At 39.7% G+C, this 22,941-nt stretch overlaps 1 protein-coding gene across 3 annotated transcripts in view; it reads left to right on the forward strand.

Annotated features, from left to right (window-relative positions):
* Fam19a4 (family with sequence similarity 19 (chemokine (C-C motif)-like), member A4) overlaps nt 1–22,941 on the forward strand; it is a 163,242-nt gene that overhangs the window by 131,002 nt on the left and 9,299 nt on the right. For all 3 annotated transcript variants that reach the window (XM_005383816.2, XM_013513639.1, XM_013513640.1), the window contains exon 4: nt 10,519–10,674. In XM_005383816.2, the coding sequence (XP_005383873.1) occupies nt 10,519–10,674 (156 nt within the window). The remainder of the gene's footprint in view (nt 1–10,518; nt 10,675–22,941) is intronic.

The raw sequence follows: 22,941 nt of genomic DNA on the forward strand, positions 1-22,941 counted from the left end.
ATTTGATTGATCACTCATGTATAGCTCTATTTGTTTTCCCTAGAGACTACTTTGGAGAAACCGGGGTATAGTACAACCATTGATAATTTCCTGCCATTTCTGTCTGTAACTCACTACTATTTGTCTATTTGTTTTCCTGAGAAACTATCTTCAAGATACCAATAGGTAAAATAACAACCATTGATAATGTCCTACCACTTTGTCTGTAATTCGGTGTATCCCCTTATTGCTTTGTTGTCCTTCTTTTACTCTTTAAAATTAAAAAAAAAAAAACAACAACAACAAATGGAGATTTCAGAAACCTGAATGACCATATTAATTTTGCCTAATTATGCTTCTAGTGTGATGCCCCTTAATATAAAACATTTTGTCTTTTTTTTCCAGCCTATAAGGTTATAATTACTAAGTGGTAGTATATTGGGTAGCTGAGGTTACCAAAATAAAATACCATAGATTTTAACAGATAAACAGCAGTTCTGATAGCAAAAATTTATCACAGTTGTAGGGGCTAGAAAATCTTATTACTATTACTACTGTTTATTAAGGACTTCTTCCTCTTGGGCTTCTAGCAGTTCAGTTTCTCATAAGTGCTTTCTTCTCATTTTACGGATGGCCATGTGTTTACTGAGTGCTAACGTGGGCTTTTTCCTCTGTGAGAATGGAAAGTGAGCCCTCTCTGTGTCTTCCTCCTCTTATAAGGACACCAGTGCTATCAAACTGGGACCCTAACTTTATGACCTCATTTAACTGAATTTTATCTCTAAGGCCTTATCTCCAGATTTGATCTCTGGGGATTAGGATTTCAACATGAATTTTGGAGGGCACAGTTCAATATATAACAGATACTTTGGTAGAATACTTATGAAATACAAGATTGGGTCTACCAAAGTATAAGTTGTATCTCTGCATTATATTTAAAAGCCTATGTCATTTTTAGTCAGATTTTCAACTATAAAGTAGAACTATTTCTAGTTCACATATATGTATATTTATATGTACTCATTGATAGCATGCATTTTACAGACCAGGGTTCATTTAATGATGAGGTCCTCTCAGAGTATTTACTCATTCCATCATGCTTATTATCTCAAGATATTAATCATCTACTTGATAGTGTTTTTGTAAAAGGATGGTAAAAAAAGATTTCTGCTTAAGAAAATGACAGAAGGAAAGTCTTTAGGTAACATTTTTAATGGTGGGGGAAGAAAATCCTACAGATTTATAAGAAATGTTGAGACTGAGATATGTTCATTAGAACATTATTGGTTTGTTTTTTGGGCAAGTTTTTGAAAATTTTTTACTTGTAAAATCTGTTAGAATAGAATAATAGCAATTATTCTAAAAAAGATGGAATGTTCCAGACAGATGAAAAATTTTCATTGGGTAAAGCTGGGAAATATAATTGTATATTTTTGGGCACAGGAGGAAGGCCCTGAGGGAAAAGGAAAAGAACTGGGATATAATTCTTAGGCTGAATTTAGTTCCGTGGCTTCTCAGGGAAACAAATGCAATAGAGTTTAATATATCATCCTTGATTTTACAATTACCTTTTGCCACAGGACTGTAGATGTTCATAAAAGCATCCAAGAGCTTCACTTATTTTCTGAAAGCCTTATCCCTTTGCCATTTAAGTCAATCTCTATCTCTATCTTCTCTCTCTCTCTTTTTCTTTCTGTCTTTCTCTCTCTCCCCCCTCCCACATATCTCGTTGTAGTACTGGGGATCAAACCCAGAGCCTTGAGTCTGCTAGGCATGTGCTCTACCCCTGAGCTACACCCCCAATTTGGTCAGTTACTTTTGACCAGTCTATTCAGTTGACTGTTCTTCAGTTCCTGACCTAAACCTGTCATATTCACAATTGATGGTTTTGAGTGGTATTCAAATAGCTCTGGACATCACTTTTATTAACTTCATGAAATTCTTTATCTTTTGTTATGTTTGCATCACAGGATGTCTTGGACATCACTGAAAGACTGGCGGGCAGACCTGACTGCACAGCCCTTGGTGTGGAACGGGGACTGGTTTTATGAAGGCCAGGGATATTTGTTGTCTAGTGATTTTAACGAATACTCACATAGCAAGAACCACACCTTCCATATGGACCATTCTGCACAGGGTAATACTAGAAAATTAGAGAGAGTAAGAAGATAAAGGAATCGTGTGTGTCCCTTTCCATAGTCTGTCTCTTTTGATGTCCCATCCATTTCCTCCTCCCTATTCAGCATCTCTAAAATTCCCCTCAGTCAGTGTATGCACATGCTTGATTTCTAACGTCTTGCAAAACCCTGGTAACATCTGTGGGTCCCACTTGTTAGTCTCATCTCTCTCCTTTCTAATGCAACTTCCCCGAAGTCGTTCTAGTTATTGTCTGCGATTTTCTGCTATCTGCTCTCACTCAAATCCACTGCAATGAGGATTTGCCTCCGTCCCTCTCCTGCCGTGTTTATTAAGGCCGCTAGGGACCATCACGTTGTGATGTGCAGGAGTCTTCCTCCTCCTGGGATCCGTTGCAGCATGGTAAGCCATGATAATCATACCATGCCTCCAGCTTTGTTCACTGGGCTTCCAGAACACCAAGCATTTATGCTTGGTCTTTTTAAGCCCCTGGACATGCCTTCTCTTCTCCCCTCCTCTAACACTGAAGCGATTCTTTTCCTTTTCCCCTTACTTCAGTTTTTCCCTGAGGGATTTTACCCAGTCTTCTGTCTTTGAATACTGCCCACCTGTGTCAGTGATGAGCACGTGTTCATCTTTGAGCCAGACCTCTCACCATAGTCAAACGTCCAAATGGTGATTTGACTGTCCTCAGCCAGGTATCTTAGCATCTAAAATTTAACAACTGATTCTTCTCTTCCTCTCACATGTTGGATTCAGTCCATCAGCAAATCCTGTCAGTTTCACCTTCTAAAAAAATCCAGGACCCAACCTCATAGTACTGTATTTTCCTTGAGCCAACCTGCTGTCAGTTCTCCCTTGTTTGCTATGACAGGAAGTGGTTTCTCTGCTTTCACCCTTCCCCCTCTTTAGTCTGGTTTGGTCATACTAGATCCTTTAAAGCGATCTGTCACGGTCGTCATTCTAAGCTCAGAACTTTAACCAATTTCTCATCCCTCTTTGTGGAAAAGCCCATACTCCACAACGGCTCACAAGGCTCCATGTCATCTGCTACTCAACTTCCATTACTTTTTTGGCATCAGCTGTTAATTGTCCTTTCTCTCACACAAAAGAATTTGGGCAACAGGGAGCGGGATACAAGGGTCTTTTTCCCTCAGATATTTGCAAAGCTTATTCCCCCAACTTTAATTTCTCACTCAGCACTCAAATGTTAGGTTGTTAGGCCCTCCCTGTTCTAAGTTGCCTCTTTTCTGTTTTGTGTTTCTTTCATCACTAAAGTAAGAAAGAACCAGAAAGAAAGTGATTTGTGTGACTTATTTTATGCAGTGTTATATTTTCGTGGACTGTACTTATGACATAGAAAATTCTAAACAAATATTTATTGACTAAACATGTAATCAAAACCCAAAAGCCATTTTTCATCACCGTGGTGTTTCAAGTAGCTTACAATGTTCATTAAACAATTTAATTTAAACTCCACAGCCTCAGGTATTACTTATATATGGAAGAAATGAGATTAAGAATTAGGAAGTCACATTACCTAAGCCTGAAAGTTGGCATTCTAGCTCACTTTTTCTGATTCCAACTCCAGTGCTGTGTCTCTTGTTACCAGGAAGTAAACACGTTCAGCCTGGAGAATTGTAGGGTATGTCCAACTAGCATGGCTGCTCGTGGAGACCAGAGGCATCTATTCTTTACTGCTCTGCCCTCAGCACCTAGGAAGGAATCAGAGGCTCAGTGGAATTTGTTTCTACAACTAAATTACCATGTTGGTCCAGCTGATGGCTACTGACATTTCCCACCTTGACTACAAGCCAATTTGGGGTACGGTAAGAGGAAGCAGGTTGAGAATCACACAGGAATCACAACCAGGAATACTGGACGTGTTTGCCACAAGCACTGAGTGGCCATGGCCTTATTCTCTGCTTTCATTTTACAGAAACTTTTATTCAGTTTTCATAAAGTGAAAGCAGAGAACGCTCCTCTGTTCTGCCCCCATGGAGAGAAAGGCTGAGAAAACCACTCAAATCAAATAAATACCTTCTAAGAAGATCACTGGAGTGTGAGACTTGTCTTTGAGGGTGCATTTTCTAGTGCTGGGCAGGAGGAGGAAGCAAAAAAGGATTTGAACAAAAGGGAGAGGATACAAGGGAAATAATAGGATGAAGAAAGTCACTCTAATCTAATGCCTTCTGTCTCTCTAGCAGCTTTCAAGTAGCTTCAGCAGAATTCCGTCGCAGAGGAGGGCATTCTGTGTCCCATCCCTTTACAATGGAAGGGCTCAGCCTTCACTGGGCCAAGTGGGCATTTCCCCTTTTGTCTGGAACTTTTCTTAATAAGCAAAACTGATATATATTTAAGCTGTTTACTCTTCAGATAGACTTAATCCATCCTCTACAGCAATCCTGAAGCAATCAATTTTTATTGCAAGGATTATCACAATGCCTCTAATGGTGTCTGCATGAACTATTCTGGTGATGGAGGAAAGAGGCATCTTACATTTTATTGTCCTGCCAATATTTTGTCTTTTATGAAAAGAATGTACGCAACACGAATGCAGTTTTGGAAGTGTGAAAAGGAAGAAATGGTTACAAGTTCTCTCACTTTAAAATACGTTGGAAAACACCCAAACCAGTCTCTTGTGCAAGCTGCAGCATGCTGCATGCGGCTGCTGAATGTGGGTAAAATGAGCAGGATCAATGCTGACCCACCTGTCCACACAGACAGGGCCAGGAGGGAAACAGCCTAGCAACGGAGAAGGATTAGCTCACAGCATAAAGGGAAGGTGGTTTTGTTTAGTCTTTGTCCAGATTCCCTCCAGAGAGCAGCCCAGCTCTGGGTTACTCATTCTTATCTAGTCCAATCCACACTTCAAAACTTTAAACTCCCTGGGAGAAGTTTCAGCTGCAGCCTGTCACGTATTGGATAGGCCTCATGTTACAGTCTGAATATTTCACTTCAGTTTTCAACATGGATCCCCATCTGAATGTTCTCCTTTTACTGAAGAAATTCCTCTTTGTTTTATGTGAGTTCACTTAATGTGACCAATCTCGGTACCAGATGTGCTGGACAAACTATCTCTCCTACACATTTTTAGGAATAAGGTCACCATAAAAGCTACAGATTTCTGTTTGTTTCAGCTTTCATTTCTTCCCCCATTCAACAACACTGTATGTCATACATAGCTGTATGTTTGTGGTGGTTAATTTATGTGTTACCCTAGATCTTTGGTCTGGTATTATCCTGGATATGTCTGTGAGGATGCTTCAGGAAGAGAGTAACATTTGAATGTATAGGCTGAGTAGTGAGCTCACCTGTCCCGGCCTGGGTGGTTTCTTCAAACTCATCGAAAGAGTGAACAGAACAAAAAGGCTAATACTCCCCTAAAGATGAGAGAATTCTTGCCTGATTTGCCTCTCAGCTGGAACATTGCTCTTTGCACGCCTTTGGCCTTGAACTGTGACATTGGTTCTTACTGGGTCTCAAGCCCACAGACATTCAGATAGAAACAACGTCCTTGGCTCCCCTGGCTGTAGGGCCTTTTAGCTTGGACTGGAAATGTGCACTGGGCTCTCCTGGGTCTCCAGCTGGCCAAATGCAGATTTTAAGACTTGTTGCCTCCATAACTCTGTGAGCCAATTCCTTATAATTCACCTCTCTCTCTTTCTAAACATCCATTTAGCTCTGTCTCTCAAGAGACCTTGACTAATGCACTGTTCTGCTATGAACTATTCCACTATACTCAGCAATGTCTGTGTGCAATGCACATTGGATCCTTAAGTACTTATTTTTGAGGACCTCTTAGTTATAGCAAAAGATTACAAAGAAATAAGGTAATTCTTGCCCAAAAATTACAGTCCAGTGTCCCTTTACCTTACCCTCCATGCTGGAAATATTGGCATCCAGTAGAAGATGTTTTCCGTGGAAAACTGAGCCATGTCCTGTGTCTTGCAGAGGTGGAGTCCTCTGCTTGGTAGAATGTGAGCTACTAAATAGACAGGGAAACCTCTCCTCCATCCTGAAAGCCTATGGCTTGAGTTTGACTCTCATCTCATTCCCATTTCTGTTTATGTGACCGTGGGCAAATTCATTTTTGTACATTGTGTTAGGATGTAAAATAGAAGTAAAAACAGCACCTGTCTTCTAGATTTTTTGTTAGATAAAAGAGGATATTTCAAACAACTTAGAACAGTGCCTGCCACTTACCATGTATCCTCAAATCAAACATGTCAACTGTTTTAAGATGCTTCACTATTGTGTATAGTACTAAAAAAGGAAAAGTAATGCCAAGTGTTAGGTGCTATTAGTTGTACCCCATACTGGTGTTTTATTTTTTGTTTGATTTTTGTCTTTTTGAGACAGGGTTTCACTACGTAATTCAGTCTGGCCTCAAACTCACTTTGTAGCTGGCCTCAAACTTGCAGTGATCCTCCTGCCTCAGCCTCCCAAGTGCTGGGATTACAGGCACGCACCACCACGCCCAGCCCAACTGGTGTTTTAAAAGATCAACAAAATATGTGTCTTAAAATCAATATAATGGTACAGTGGTTTGTGGCATATAAATAAAATTCTGAGCCAGGCAAACTGATTATTCAGTGTGGTCACAAGCAGTCTTAAGTTGGAATAGAAAAATAAATCCATTTCCATTTGTAGGTGGTTATTTAAGTTGCTAGCAACAGCGTTCCAAGCAAATTGTATTGGCCCTGAATGTCCAAATTACTTCTTGAGTATTCTAAGAAGTGAATAAAGTATATTTATTTCATTTTTCTTAATGAAGCTTAGAGCTGCTTTCATTACAGACTCTGTAGGGTCGTTTAATAATCTACTTAGGCATGACCTTTGCGATGGTCAGATGTTTGTGTCCTCTTTGTATTTATACACTGAGGCTCTGACTTTGAATACGATTGTGTTTGAACCCAGGCCAATAAGAAGGTGAGAAGGGTGGGTCCTAATCTCACAGGGCTGGTACCTTTATATGAGGAGGACAAATCACTGTAATGCTTCTGCCCTCATGCTAGAAGGTGACTGTCTACAGGCCAGCGAGAGTCCTTACCAGTGACTGAGTCAGCTGACACCTTGGCTCTGGATTTGCAGTTCTCAGAACTTGAGAAAAAAATGTCGTCAAAGCCTCCCAGTCTGTGGTGTTCAGTTTTGGCAGCCTGGGCAGATGGACTCAGCAGCCCAGGCGAAGGGCAGACACTGCATTCATTCTGTCCCTCTGCAGGGCCCGTCATTAGCAGTCAGGGAATGGTCAACCTGAAGTGCTGACTTGCAATTTGGAAAACCAAAAGCAGGATTTTCCCACCACTCCTGGCCATCATCAATTTCTTGCTTGCTCACTGCTAAGGTCTTACCCTTTTCTGACATTAACTTTAGTTTTATTTTTATAACTGTATACAATTTCCCATGGGAGGTCAACGATCTTTTTATGAACATCTAATTTGGTTTAGAGTTCATCACTTAATACTCATTCTTTCTTCAGTTAGTAGATGGAAAAGTTCTCACTAGTTGTTTGATTTACTGGGCCCTGGTTCCACCTCTTTGCATTTTACAAGTGAAATTTTACCTTCATCTTTGTTCTCACTAGCAGTTGACTTTTGTTTTGGCCAACATTTAAGGTGCCTTGTTCATAGCACAATATAGGCATGTATAGAGTGCCATGATGATCCAGTAATTTGTACAATTAGTATACATCAGTAATTATAGGGAAAAAGAAATTAAACAGAAATATGGAAAAACGATAATAGGAGGGGAAGCATCGAATAAAATGCAGGTTATTTTTCAGCAAGCTTGTCTTTATGGATAAAATATCTGTGTTATGGAATACTTTGAAACTGGCTTTATTTTGAAGCACATACACTGACAGAAACCAAGCAAAATATTACCCATGGAAATTCTTGGGGCAATTTCTTAATGGGTAGATGAGATTGCTTACAATTCACATAGCAATTTGTATGTAAATGGACGTATCTGCATCTCATGAGCATTTTGAGGACACTTGAAAAAAGTGCCTTTCATTAATTTCTAAGCATTATCTTTACAATCTTGTTTACATTATTTTTAACTATAGCAAATAAGTGACCCATCGTGACTTGTGCTGTGACGTGCCATTGTCACACAGACCAGCTCTGCTCCTGTGTGGGAGGGGGTTTTTGAGGACTCTGTTCATTTACATGGCTTTTGGCAAGACATTTCAGTTTCTTGTTGCTTGTGTGCTAGTTCCCACGAGTGAATGATCTCAGGAGCAGGAGCAAAAGCCTCCTCACCTTTAGTGTGACTACCGGAAAGAGCAACTCTGATACGGTGTGAGAAGGTGCTCACAAAGGTATGGATACTCGAAGATGGGCAAGTTGGAGAGCACTTTGAGGGTGGCTGTTCACTTGACATGTGATGTCAGTATTGGCTTGTCACAGGCTGCCTTCCTAGAAATGGCACTTTGAGCAGAATGACAGACACATAAGATGAAATAGTCAGGTGGTTTCACTCAGTTAAGCTCAGTTTTCTCTTGGTTCTGCAAACTGCCGATCATCTTCCAGTAAATTCTCTTTACACTAAATTAGCTCAAATCAGTTTCTGTTATTGTAACACAAGATTCCTGATAAAAAAATGACTGCAATGTAAATTAAACCTCAAAGTGTGTCTAATACTGAAAGTACTTTATGTGGGCTATGAAAGTCAGGTTTGTCATTATTGGCAGTGGGGAATATAAATACAGAATTGAAGAAAGAGTAGCTAGACCTCATGGTGCTAGATTAAAGTTGAAGACATCAGCTTGGATTTGTGTGGTACACTATAGCAATGATTAAGCTGAAATACTGAGACTTGGTTTCCGTACCTGCCGCCCTTCCAAAAGAAATCAAGTCTACCTGGCAAAAAGCCAGAGACAGGGAAAATACAGGTTATACCTAGAAAATCCTGTGAGGCAGAAACTAGGTTTTCAAAGAATGATCAGGATATGTCAAAAAGACTCAGCTGCCAAATATGAAGGGTGTCTTCCTTAATGTTCAAAATACTTTGAACATTAATAGAGAATCAGTCTTCAACCATAATATTAGGATTCAGGTGGAAATCATGAGCAGATACTAAACTAATCAGTAAAGAGTTGATGAATAGTGAGATATTAGCACGGTCTTTATGCATCTTCTTTCAAAAGCATATTATAAAAGGAAAAAAGAGAAGAATGAAGAAGACTGCCAGACACCATCTTAATCAAGGGACTTGAACATTTGAAAGGGTGCACGCCAGTTATTGTACAGACTGTCCCTCAGTATAGTTCTGTGTTACGCTTCCTTTTAAGGAACAGATTCTGACTAGAGGAGGCTAATGGAACACGGCAACTGAATGCGAGGCATGCCTCCAGGTTGGAGCCTGAGCTGGGGAGAAGTAGTTGTACTGTATAGGATACTCTTGGCACAGCTGACAAGATTTCACTATAGATGGTAGATTGTATAGCAGCAGTGTATTATATAAAACTGTCCAATTGTAACAATTATATGACAATTCCACTTTTAGAAAATACAGGAGTATTTAGGAGTAGGTGGATATCACATCTGGAACTTTCTCTCAAATGGCTCACAAAAGTATGTGACAGGGTGAATGATAAAGCAGATGGGGCCAAATGTTAACAAGTGGTGAATCTGGGCGTAAGGCCATGGATGACTTTTCTATGGCTGATGTAACAAATTGCCATAGATTCAGCATCTTATCTCCAAAGGTCAAGAGTCTGGCCTAGGGTAGCTGGATTCTCTGGGCAGAGTCTCACACTGAGTTAAAATCAAAATATTAGGAGGAAGCTTTCTGGAGGATTCCAGGAGTAATCACACTTGATCTTAGCCAGAAGGCCGAGAAGTGATCCCCAGAAGTAGTCAGCTTCCAACTTCATGGTTGCTGTTGGCTGAATTTACTTCCTTGCGGTTGTAGGACTGAGTTCTCCAGTTCCTTGGGGAGGTGAGGTGTGTGGTGGGGTGTCTGTGTGTCTTTCTTCAAGTAGCCCACCTCATACTTCCAATCTCTCTGCTTTAAAGAGTTCATGAGATCACATTAGCTCTACCTCAGTAATTCAAGTTACACTCCCCCTCTTCAAATCAACCAATTAGTAATCTTAATCACAGGTGTGAAATCCTTTGCGTCACGTCATTTACTGTAACTTAACCATGGATGTGACCCTCGGGGTTGGGAGTCCTGGAGGCCAAATATCTGCACCCCATAGGGTCACAGCAGTTTTCTGCATTCTTCTTATTACTTTTATAGAAAATTTAAACTACATCAAAATAAAATGCTAGCAAGGGTTGTAAGAGAACAACAGCAAGTTGAAAAAATGTAGCCGTTGCATTATTTATGTTTTCAGTGGCTTCATTTTCCCCTAATGGCCTGGGCCTGTTTTTCTCCCTCCTTCCCTACCAGGCCACCACCACATCAAGCAAGGCACCTGTGAGGTGGTTGCAGTGCATCGCTGCTGCAACAAGAACCGCATTGAAGAGCGCTCACAGACGGTCAAGTGCTCTTGCTTCCCAGGGCAGGTTGCAGGCACAACTCGAGCTCAGCCTTCCTGCGTTGAAGGTAAGACCTTTCTGGGCAGTTTCTCCGGTATTCCTAGAAGGCCTGAAATTCTGAAGACCTTGCCTGTCTTGCAGTCTTCGCAACCCTTAGAAACCTCAGTTGCTTTAAGGTCAGTCTCAATCCAAAAGTGAACTGAAGTCCAAAGCCAACAACTTCTTGGTGAGTACGGTAAGTGTTTTGTGATGTTTCTCAGAGACTGCATTACAGGGCTGTTGGAAACCTGTGTTTCAATGCCTTCTTGCTCACTTGACTCTGGATCTCACCCAGAAAAGCTGTTTTCTCCCCAGATGTCCTCTTCTCCCCTTCTTTATGCATTTTCCCCTCAGCAGCCTTGGGGGATTGGTTCTGGGATCCTCCATAGGTATGCCAACCTGCAGATGCTCAGGTCCCTTACAGAAAAGGACATGGTATTTGCATATCACCTATGCACATCCTTGTATATATTTTAAATCTTTTCCAGGTTATTTGTAATACCCAATATAATGTAAATACCATATGAATAGTTGTACTATATTGCTTAGAGAATAATGACAGGAAAAATGTCTGTGCACAACCAGTACAGGTGCTGTTTTTAAAATATATGTTTTCTCTGTCACTTGAGACTGGATGCCGAGCCCATGGGAAATGGAGGGCTGACTACTGTGCACTTAAAATGAGCAATCTGGCCCTTTTACCTTATGCTTAGCATGATAGAGCAATATCTTTTCTATTATTTCTAGCTTGTTATTTTCACAGACATCTATAAAACATTTCTGGAGCAACTTCCCTGAGAATACTTTGGGATCATGTATCATTCATTTGTAAACTCTAAATCCCCTAGCAGATCACTGTGCCAGTGGCTAAAAACACAACTGAATGAATGTTGATGGTTGGGGGTGGAAGCCTGGGATTGATTCCTTTTGTTGTTTCTGGCTTCTTCCAATAGGCATCTTGGTAGAAACCAGCACCTGCCCCCAGGAGAACAGACACGTGGGGTTATCCTTGCAGCTGCCGCGCTATGGTGCGGGTGCCCAGAAAACTCCCCAAGAGGGACCAGTGCAGGCTCGTGCATCTCACAGATGCGTGTCTAAAGGTCAGCAGTTAAAGCAAAAGTAGACACACATTCCTAACCCCAGATCTTAGGGTTGATTGTGCAATAATAGCTGACTTACGTCCCGCCTCCCCTGCCAAACACAAACAGGTGCCCATGAATTTCCGGGCTGTGTGGACACAGTGGTGTGTATCAGTTACCTGTAATGCAGGCAAAAGAAAGCAGAAAACTTCCTATATACAATTCCTTATCAGAAACTCTGGGGGCCAATGGGTTGATGAGTTCCTCAGATGCTCTCTTCTCCCCTTTTGGAGAGAAGATCCAGAGTTTGTTCAAGTTTTCTAAGGGTAACATACTACATACACCACGTATTACCTAACAGACCTATCGTGTTCACACATACACCGTAATCACAGACACTCTTGCAGCGCTATACATGAATATTCATGCAGGACGGCATAAGGGAGTATGAAGCACCTTATGTTGATTTAAGTCAGCTTTTGCTGTCATCTTACAGAGAGCCATTCCCTTTTTAGAGCTGTTTACATTTGGGGCTTATTGATAAAGGATGGTGGATCTAGAAAAGGAAGTGAGGATCTGTGATATTAAAAAAAATGAAATTTCAATGAAAATTGCAAGATCCATGTATCCTCAGCCAGGACAGTAGAATATGTTTATCTTCTTCCTAACTGATTCCGAATCATGTATATTCTGTTTGTTTTTTTTTTTTTTTTGGTTTTTCTCCGGTACCGGGAACCGAACTCACGACCTTGCGCTTGCCAGGCAGGCGCTTTTGCCGCTGAGCTAAATCCCCAGCCCCTCAAATCATGTATATTCTATCTCCTTGCTGTGTCTCAATCAGTTCACTTCTCCCCATCCCTACCGTATCTCCACAGTGTGGAGGCCAACATAACACTGTGCTGAGCTTACCGTTCCTAGTCTTCCATTTCCCACCCTGTAGCCAAAATGGTCCTTGTACACAAACAGAACTCTCTCATGCTCAAAACTACGTTGAAAATACTTTTCACTGTCTTTAGGAAAAAACTTGGGATTTCTTATTAGGTCTTACAAAACCTCACATGATCTGGCTCTGTCTCAAGTTCCCTTTCCACTCTCTACACTTCCCAAATGAAAACTGTCTCCATTCTCTCTCATCTCTTCATATGCTTTTTCCTGAATGATTGTCTTCCTTGTCGTGATACATATTTAGCTTCATTAATTCCTATTCCGTTTTCAAAAATCTGGCAAATTCTTATGTTTCCCCATCCTTCTAATTCATGACACACGTGCCATTTTGTAAAAGCTTGCTGAATGTCTACCTTCCTGCCACTCTGTAAGCAGCTTGTGGGCAGGGATGAGCTCCTATTTTCATCTCTCTGCGTTGGCTGGCCATGAACTAGATTTAGTATGGCGGAAGGAAGGTTGACTCATCATCACTAATCACAGAATGGTCTAGAAAGGTAACAACTGCACTTGCCTGCCTCTGTAGGTTTTACACTTCTCCTTAGAGGAACTTGTGAATCATAATATGAGCTATTTTTTATGTCCTATCTAGCCTAGAATGTTCCAATTTTAAAAAGTCTTATATATAATGCTTTATAGTATTTAGCATTTTTATTAGGGTTTAAAAAGTACTGACAGAGTAACAACACCTGTTACCATCTTTATCTAAGAAAATATGAATACCTTACCTGTATTAGTTAGGGTTTGCTAGTTGAATAGATAATATAAAAATACATATTTATGATTACATAAAGGATTTACTGAGCAGGTTTATTACAGTGGCCTCCTGTGGAATCAGGGGTGGGAGAATGCAAAATGGCCATCTGTGTGCTGGAGAGCGGGAGGAGCCAGTCGAAATTTGAAGACCTGGAGCCCACTGCAGAATCCAATGTGAGTCAGTGTCAGAAAGCTGAAGGATGTGTGTTGGAAGGCTGAAGAATCTGTGCTGGAAGCCTGTGAAGGAACTGGAGAAAAACATCCAAAGGCAATGGTGAAGACAGAGCTCCTCTGAAGAAGCAAAGGGAAAACTTTCTTTCACTTTCCCCTTTTGATTCTATCCAGGCTACAATCCTATTGCATGGTGCCACTCATGTCCCAGTTGGGTCTTCCTCCTCAGTTTGTGGCCTACATATTAATCATCCATGGAGACACCAGAATTGTCCTCTAGTAATCCACTAGGGATTTCTTAATGCATCCAAGCTGATATGCCATAATTAACCATCATGTTACCCTAAACTAGCTTGCTTTAAATTAAGACAAAATCTCCTTTGACCACCACCCTTGACATAACTATCTTTTGTCAGTAGAGTTTTTTGTGTATTTGTGTACTTGGAGATAAGTATATGGCCAGTAGTGGTAGATTTCAATATGAATGTGTTGTGTTGTATTTCATATGCATGAATATTGTATGTTTCAATGTGAATGTAGATTTCAATAGTATCACAATAGATATTTCTTTGTTCATCTGCTTTTTATTTTTGTCAGTATTATGTTGTAGAGATCTGTAGGTACCAATGGATTTAATTGGGATTTTTCAGCTGCTCCATATCATGGCATTGGATAGGTGATGATTCACTTAGCTATTCCTCTATTCATGGAAGTTTTGTTGTGTCTAGGGCAAAGCAAAGTCTTACAGCCTAACTAAATGACTTCCCTAGCTTCATAAGATCAGTGACAGAGACTGTTACGTGGCATCGGGCCAGGATCTCTGTAGCTCTAGAACTTTGTGATGATGCAAATGTTCTTCTCCTTTATCTGTATAGAGAGACAGCTCTCTGTGATGATGCTATATCAGTATAGTTATGCACATGTCAGTGTGGCTATCGTGAATATTTATTTATTTATTTATTTATTTGGGTTTTATTTCCTGTACCGGGAACCGAACTCACGACCTTGTGCTTGCCAGGCAGGCGCTGTGCCACTGAGCTAAATCCCCAGCCCTGTAAATATATATTTAAACAGGCAGTTGTGGCTGGAAGCTTCATATTGCAAAGTGCAGGCTATGCTGTATGTGTGTAACATTTATGGCCAGAGAATACCAACATCCTGAAAGGTCAGACTATGAGTGTGTCTTCCTCTGAGCATCCCCCACACCTAGCATCACCTGGCAAACGGTCAGTGTTCCATATGGTTCACTGGATCAAAGTCAGTGGGGTTGTAGTAAGTTCGAGCTTTAGTTAGGATTATGTCTGTTTTCTATCTTCCTGATCTTCTGTTTTTTATCTGAATGTTTCCATTAGGGCTTTTTAGCTTTACCTGTTTAATCTTTATCCCATAATAATTATGCAGTATCATGCTGTTAATTGGCATATGGGAAGACCCATTCTTTGCTGATATGTTCCTGTTATCTTATTTGTCAATAAGAGTAAGAGAATCTAAAATATAAAATTCACCCAGATTTACATTTAAATTAAAACAAAGGCAAGAAGATGTGGGACCAGGGCACTTATGAATGTTGACACAGAGATTGCAATTTTCTTTTTGTATTTTTGTTAATCCACATCACAGATGCTTATCTAGTATTTTCATTGTTTTTCTGTAAAACCATAGCTTTTATTAGTTAAATAGAAAAACTGGCAATTTTATCCCTCCTCCCCAAACTTTTTTTGGCCTAATTTACTTATGAAATACACTTGTGGTATTGAAATGCATCTTTGTTACATGCTCAGGGTTTGGGAGGAAGAATGGGGAATGATTTGATTGATACTGTGGTTCTTCAGGTCCTAAGCCAGATACCTGTTCAGCTGGTAAGCATGCTTCCTTTTGAATCCGGCCTGCACAAGTCTGCTTTGTGGTGGGAGCTATATTCTGCACATTTATCAAAATACAGCTCTATAGAGATAATGCTGAGTGGTTTCACGATAAAATGAGATACATGTGTAGTACAAGGAAGCTTAATTTTTTGTGTCAAAATGAATGCTTTCTCAACATCAGGTTTCAGAGATTAATAAGACAAAAGCTTCAAAACGGAAGACAGTCACTTTTAAGGCTGTTTTTTAAATCTTCTGATGATGCTCTAGTTTCTGACACTTTTCTGAGATTTAGGGACAAAAGTTACTGTCTGCAGTTACTGTCTTTATTAGTCTGTAGACAACTCTCATGGCTAGTGGACTGTACCATGGGGCATAGGGCTTCTCTTTATGATGTGTTTACACTGGATTTTTAGATTGGACATGTTTTCCTTGCCATGTAAAAGATAAAGCAGTTTTCTGAGTTTTTGTCGGTGAAAGTCATGTGCATGACAGTGAGTATTACTTTGCAAAAGAACTATGGGCGTTGGAAGGACATGAGCATTGCATATGGTTCATGCATCAAATTTTAATTGAGCACCTTTTGGCTACTCTGTCCTTGATAGAGGACAGAGGATAGAATGATTGTGAGACTCAGGTCCTGCTTTCAGGGAGCCCATGGTTCACTAGGAGACACACATGAACTCTTACAAGTGAAGGACTCCATGGCAGAACAGAGAAGAGGTCAGAGATTGGCTGTCTTGGAAGCAGTGGGCCTGAATTTACTAAGTAGAGGGCTGTGGGGGCTGGGGGAATTTAGGGAATGAAGCAGACCAATGCTTATGAGAATGAGTGGGAAGCATTTGGGAACCAGAAATAGCTTGGGCAGCTAGGGAATGGTAGGACTGGAGTGGTAAACAGAGACTTTGATGTTGAAGGATTTAATTCCTTCTGGGAATTTGCATTTTAGGAGAGTGGATGGACAGAGTGTGCCAATAAATGAGGCTATGAACGGCTATGGGCAGAGTTCCTATAAAGCACCATGGGATTTCTGAAAAGGAAAAATGTGTTGGTGTTTTTCATTTTACAGGTCACCTTGTTAGCACAGGTTTTGTGTGAGAGAACAAGCAAGTGGGGGGCACACAGACTTTAGACTTGTGGACTTGCTCATGGTAGGGGACAGCAGGTAGACAGGGTAGAAGTGGCATGGTGTTTACCTCGGATTAGGATTATTTCCATAGCCAAAGCGTGGAGCAAATCTTGAGCTGAGTAGATTTAAAAAGTACACATGAATGTTTCTCCACAAGGGGTGATTTTGTCCCTCTGAGAGGGACCCCTGGCATCTGTCACACAAAGGCCAAGGATGTTGCTAAACCTCTTCCAATGCCCAGGAGAACCTTCACATATGGAATTCAACCTGCTCAAATGACAGTAGTCCCAGGGTTGAGAAACCCCAGCTCAGCGGTCCCCAGTATGTGGGGATGTTGTTGTGTGAGGCTGCACTTAGCAAGAAGGACACACCCAGTTTACCAAGAGAAGTCTGTACCGTCCTTATTCATGCAGCAACTCATTTAGGACTCTGCATACTTTGGAAATAACCATCGTGTGTTATTGGCAGACTGTGCAAATAAGTAAGATTCCTGTACTAGTATTCTTCTGCTCCTATGTGTGTTGGGGTTGTTTAAGTTGGTATTATTTCTTTTCTTGAAACAATAATATAAAAGTTACCAAACAGCTTCATTTTTCAAGAACACCATGAGCATATTGAAATAACAACAGTAGGAACAAAATAACTAAAGATACATTAAAATCTGAGCGTATATTCTAGAAGATATATATCCTAGGAAGATGTTTTCTTAATCATTCCGTCCATAGCTGAAATGTACAAATACACCCTCTTAGGAAAGCCTTAGATCTATGTAAATGCAACTAAGTCAATACACAAAAGGCCAACTCTTGAAAAGTGGGATTCAAAGGTGTGCTGATCTAAATGGCTATGTAAATACATAATTGTGTTTTATTGAACTGAGTGATATTTTATAAAACAGTTTAGAAAAAAGAGCATTTCAGAGTTAATTGGTCACTTCTACTGTCTTTTTGTCTCCTTTTTTGTATAAAAATAGAAATTCATTATAGGTTGGCATCTTGAGGCTAGTGGATATTATGTGTTTTCTAAATCAGGAAGGATGGGGCTTTTAAAAGATTTTTATTTTAAAAATAGAAGTGGTGAGACATTTCCTCATTGAGGGGATGTTATGATATTTTAACAGGAAGACACTATTTGTCTTCTGCAAACCCTTTCCCTAAGAAGAAAATGCTCAGAAAGGCAAGAAGACATTGTCAGTAATCAGTTTAATAGAACCCTACTTTTGGTACTTTGTCACAGCTCAAAGTTGCATTCAGGATGCTCAGGAAGATTCAACTTCCCGGCTGTCTAATCACCTTGTTCCCGTCAGGTTCACCGCCATGTTGGTTTTTGCTTTTGCTAGGAGCCCTTAGTCCTTAATTCATAAAGGAATCTGAAGCGGATGGTTGGGTTACTGTGGTGGCTACTTTATGTCTCTTCTTTCTGAAAGAGCATTTGCTATAGGTCTTTCACAGAAGAATCTCATTGTGGGCAAATTGTCTTATTGGCGGGGACACCATACTCAGTGCATGCTTCCATAAGATATGAAAATGATTTTTATTTTTAAGAACTCTATTGCATATTCGTCTGTAGGAGAATCACTCCATATTTTCCAATTAAGTAAAGGGAAACTGGTAAACAGGTTTCTAAGATTTTGAGCTTGTTTCCTTTATTTAAATCCTTAAAAGGCATATGCATATTATTTTAATTCTTTATATTTAGAAGCAGCATGCTTTTCTGCATTAGACACCTGAATTCGTTACTTGTTATTTTTCCCCTCAATCTCCTCTTCCAGGTATTTGGCCTCGGGAGTATTGTGTGTCCCCGTGGGCCCTGGAAGTGCTGACATACACTGCAGTGATGCTAAGATACTCTGATTCACTGCGTTCCTATGCAGGGCTCACCCCTCAACTGGTCTTCCTTTTCAGCGTTCTTTCTGTGCTGCTGCATCCCCTGTCAAGAGACTTTTCTAGGCCCCGAGTTTCCCCATCTTATTGAACGAGCTCGCTCACACACCTTCCATTGCTTGCTACTGCTTAGAGAACCATGTGGAGTCCAGAGCCCTGAAGATTTCTTGCCAGACTTCCTTCTTAGCTGATACCCACTCACTGGAGCCACATAGATCTGCTGTGGAATGTCCCATGTGCCCGAAGCCCTGTTTTACTTGGCCAGGCCAGTAGTCACCTATCAAGCTTCTTTCACAGAGCTCTGGTGCCTTTCCAGAAAACCATCTTAGTTACCATTAAATCAACCCAGGATCAAACCAAGGCTTCAGAAAGTAATGACTGGTCAGCACTTCATGAAATAGCACCCATTAGATACGTGTACTTAATATCCCCCCGTAGCCCGTAAGTATGTGCAGTTAGTACATGTTAATCAGCAAAAAATTTTCAATGTTCATCAGGATAGAAATAGCTACCTTGATTTGATCATTTCATACTGTATACCTGTATTAACTTATCAAGAATACCCCATAAACTTACATGATTAGAATAATAAAAATAAGTAAAATAAAATGTTGTACATGGTGGTGTAGTAGAAAGACTGCAGAACAGAGAGCGAGATACTTTAGATCTAGTGCCTCCACCCTTGCCTCACTTACTTTGCAGAAATCTCTGGTTTTCATTCTGGTTCCATCTGCCTCCTTTCCTGTGTTTGAAGCTTATTGGGACAATTGGAAAAGGAATAATTGGTAAAACCCTTTGAAAGTGACACAGCTCTGTGCACTTGTGAGATTGCTGTGATATTTGGAGCCAAAAAATATGTATCTTTCTTGGGCTTCCTATCCGTTGACCCCAGTTCGGAGGTACTCTCTGATGAAATAAGTTATCCAGTTAGCAGTGGGCCTCTCTCACTGTTGGGACTTCCTGATTCAAACAGAAAATGGTTTTCCTTGGTGACAAATCTGCTGACAGAGGTAGTACTGGTTTGGATAGGTGTGTTAAGCTGGTAGCTCAGTATTTGGCTAGAACTGGGTACAGCGGCCACATGTGAAGAAGGAATGATGACCCCTTCAGGATTATGAAATCATCCTGTACGCTCACTGTGACACATAGTGCTTGTCTGGCTACACACACTCACTTTTACTTTGTTACAGTTTCTAGATAGGATTTTTTCCCTGCTGGATGGCTCTCGTGTAAAGGTGATATGTGAAAGTTAGCACATGGGCTCTATTGTTAGACTACCTCCCTTCAAATGCTGGCTTGACTGCTTCCAATCTGTGTGTCCTTTAATATCCCCCAACATGGAGTTTGCATCTCTGCGAAAGGCATGAGAATAATAGGTTTTAATCTCAGGATTGCCATGGAATTTAAATAAGAAGACACAGGCATGCCAATTAGGGTACCTGGCCCTCAGTGTTTAAAAACAAAGCTTTTTAGCATTTGGAGAAGTTTGCTTGCTGAATTTCAGATTTCACATACAGTGGTGGCTCTGGTCAAAACCTTTGGGAGAGTCTTTGTGGTTTTCTGGGTACAATATCATGTTATCTGCAGAGACCATTTAAATTCTTCCTTTCCATAATGGGTGTCCTTTCTCTATCTTACCTGTTGCTTTGGTTAGGACTGACTGGTCTGCGTGGAGTAGACATAGGGAGAGTGGGCCTTTCTTCTTTTGTGCTTTTAAAAAGTTTTCACCGTTGCACTGTTTAACATGTTAGTGTAGCTTGTCTTATGTGGCCTTAATTATACAGTACATCCCTAACTTATGAAAGAGTTCCGTTCCAGGAAAACATTCACAAGTCAGATTCATTTGTAATCTGACAAAGTGTGTCTTATACAGTATACCTGAAAAAGTGTGTAACTCAAGTTAATAAGTTAGGGATTTAGTGTATTGAGGTATTTTCCTTCAATGCCTAATTTATTGAGAGTTACTATCATGAAAGAATGTCGAATTTTGTCAAATGATCTTATGTATCCATTGAGATGAACATATGATTATTATCCTTCATCTTGTTGATGTGGATAACATTTATTGATTTATGTATATGGGCCCGTCCTTATTTCCCAGAGAAAAATCCCACTCCATAATGGCGTGATTCTTTTAATTCCAATTGAATTTGATTTGCTACTATTTTTTAAAAAAGATTTTAATATTTAGGTTCATCAGGGATATTGGTCTGAAATTTTCTTTTCTTGTAGCATTCTTAGCTGGCATTGTTATGGGGCTAAGGCTGATTTCATAAAATCAGTCTGGAAATATTTTTCCTTCTTCAGTTTTTGTAACAGTTTTAGAATAATTGATATTGCTTATACTTTAAATGCTTTGGTATTAAAATATCAGTAAAGTTTTAGAATATAAAATCAACATACAAAAACAGGTTGAAAATAAGTTGCATTGTCACACACTAAAAATTATTTGAAAAAGAACTCATTTATGATACCTTGAAAAATAAGGTGCTTAGGAAGAAATTTAACTATATAACATTGCTGAAAGAAATTATAGAAGATACAAACAAATATACTGTATAATTAAGGCCATATAGGACAAATTATAGAAGATACAAGTGATACCTATTTTCATGGATCAAAGAACTAATGTCAAAAGGTCCAAAGTGATCTATGAATTTAGGCAATCTTTATCAATGTCCAGAAGCATTTTCAGTGACAAATAGAACAGAAATCTTAAAATTTATATTGAACCACAAAAGACCCAAAACACTTAGAGAAATTATGAGATAAAACAAAGTTAGAGATAACATACTTCGTGATCAAACTATATTACAAATCTATAATAATCAAAAGAGTGTGATAACTGGCATAAAAGCAGACATCCCAGTAGCACAGAAGAGAGAGCCCAGAAATAAACACACATGTAGCCAACTAATGTTTGATAAGGGAACCAAGAATATATAGTGGGGATAAAATAGTATTTTCAGATTATCTGAACAACTAATTTGAAGACAACAATATGCAATATAACAACCATTGTTGAATTCCTACCATCTCGTTTAGTGAAATTCTGTGTAAGATTACAATGTAAAAAAAGAAAATAGCAGCTTCAGTAAGAGGTGCTGGAAAAATTGCACAGCCACATGTAAAAGAATGAGATTGGAGCTTTTAAAAAATAATATATGTAAAACAATTTGAAGCCTATAATTATAAAACTCTTAGAAGAAAATATAAGGAAAAAGCCCCTCGACAGGGTGTTGGCGAGCATTTGTTTGGATGGGACACCTAAAGCACAGGAATCACAGGCAAGCGGAAGTGCACCAAATTACATCAAGTACATCAAAAATGCAAGTGTCTTTTTTTTTTTCCAGTACCAGGAATCAAACTCACAACATCGTGCTTGCCAGGCAGGCACTGTGCCGCTGAGCTAAATCCCCATCCTCGCAAGTGTCTGAATAGCAAAGGAATAACAGAAAAGGCAGCCTATAGAATGGGAGGCCATTTTGCACACCATATTTCTGTAAGGAGTTCATATCCAAAGCATATAAGCTATTCAAACACTAACCAAAAAGAAAACACAATTAAACTTAGACAAAGAGCCTTAATAAAAATTTCCCCAGAGAAGATATATAAATGTCCAGCAGGTATATGAAAGTGCTCAGCATCACTAATCGTCATGGAAATGCAAATCAAAACCATGGTGAGATGTTACCTAATACCTATTAGGATGGTTTTTATAAAAAAAGACAAGGAATACAAGTGCTGGTGAGATGTAGAGAAAAGGGAACACATATATTGTTGATGGGGTGGAAATTTTATAGCCGTCATGGAAAACAGCATAGCAGTTCCTCAAAAAATTCAAGAGAAAAGCATATGATCCAGCTACCCCACTTCTAGGTATATGCCCAAAGGGTATGAGATCGATATCTCCTTTTTCTGTGTGTGGTGCTGGAGGTCGAACCCAGGGCCTCTCGTGCACTAAGCAGTTATTCTACTACTGAGCTATAGTCCCGGCCCTGAAATCAGTATCTTTTAGAGATATCTGCACACTTACTTCCATTTTGGCATTATTCACAGTACCTAAGAATTAGAAAGAATCTCATTGTCTGTTGATGGGATGAATAAAGAAAAAGTAGTTTATATACATAATGGAATATTATTTATTATAAAAAGGAAATATTATTTATTATAAAAAAAATTTTGTCAGCATAGATGAACCTGGAGGACATTATGATAAGTAGAATAAGCCAGGCACAGAAATATAAATGCTATATCGTCTCATATATGCATGGAATCTATAAAAATAGGATTGTGGTTTCCAGGGCCTGGGGTAAAGAATGGAAAGATACTGGTCAAATGGTATAAAATCTGAATAATAAGTCGTAAATTCTGGGGATCTAATATACAGCATGGGTGATGATGGATGAATTAATTTTTGGTAATCATTACACAATGCATATGCATATCAAATCATGTTGTATGCCTTGATTA

This window comes from Chinchilla lanigera, unplaced genomic scaffold, assembly GCF_000276665.1.
Source record: "Chinchilla lanigera isolate Chin_1 unplaced genomic scaffold, ChiLan1.0 scaffold00020, whole genome shotgun sequence".
In the NCBI taxonomy this organism is placed as follows: Eukaryota; Metazoa; Chordata; class Mammalia; order Rodentia; family Chinchillidae; genus Chinchilla; species Chinchilla lanigera.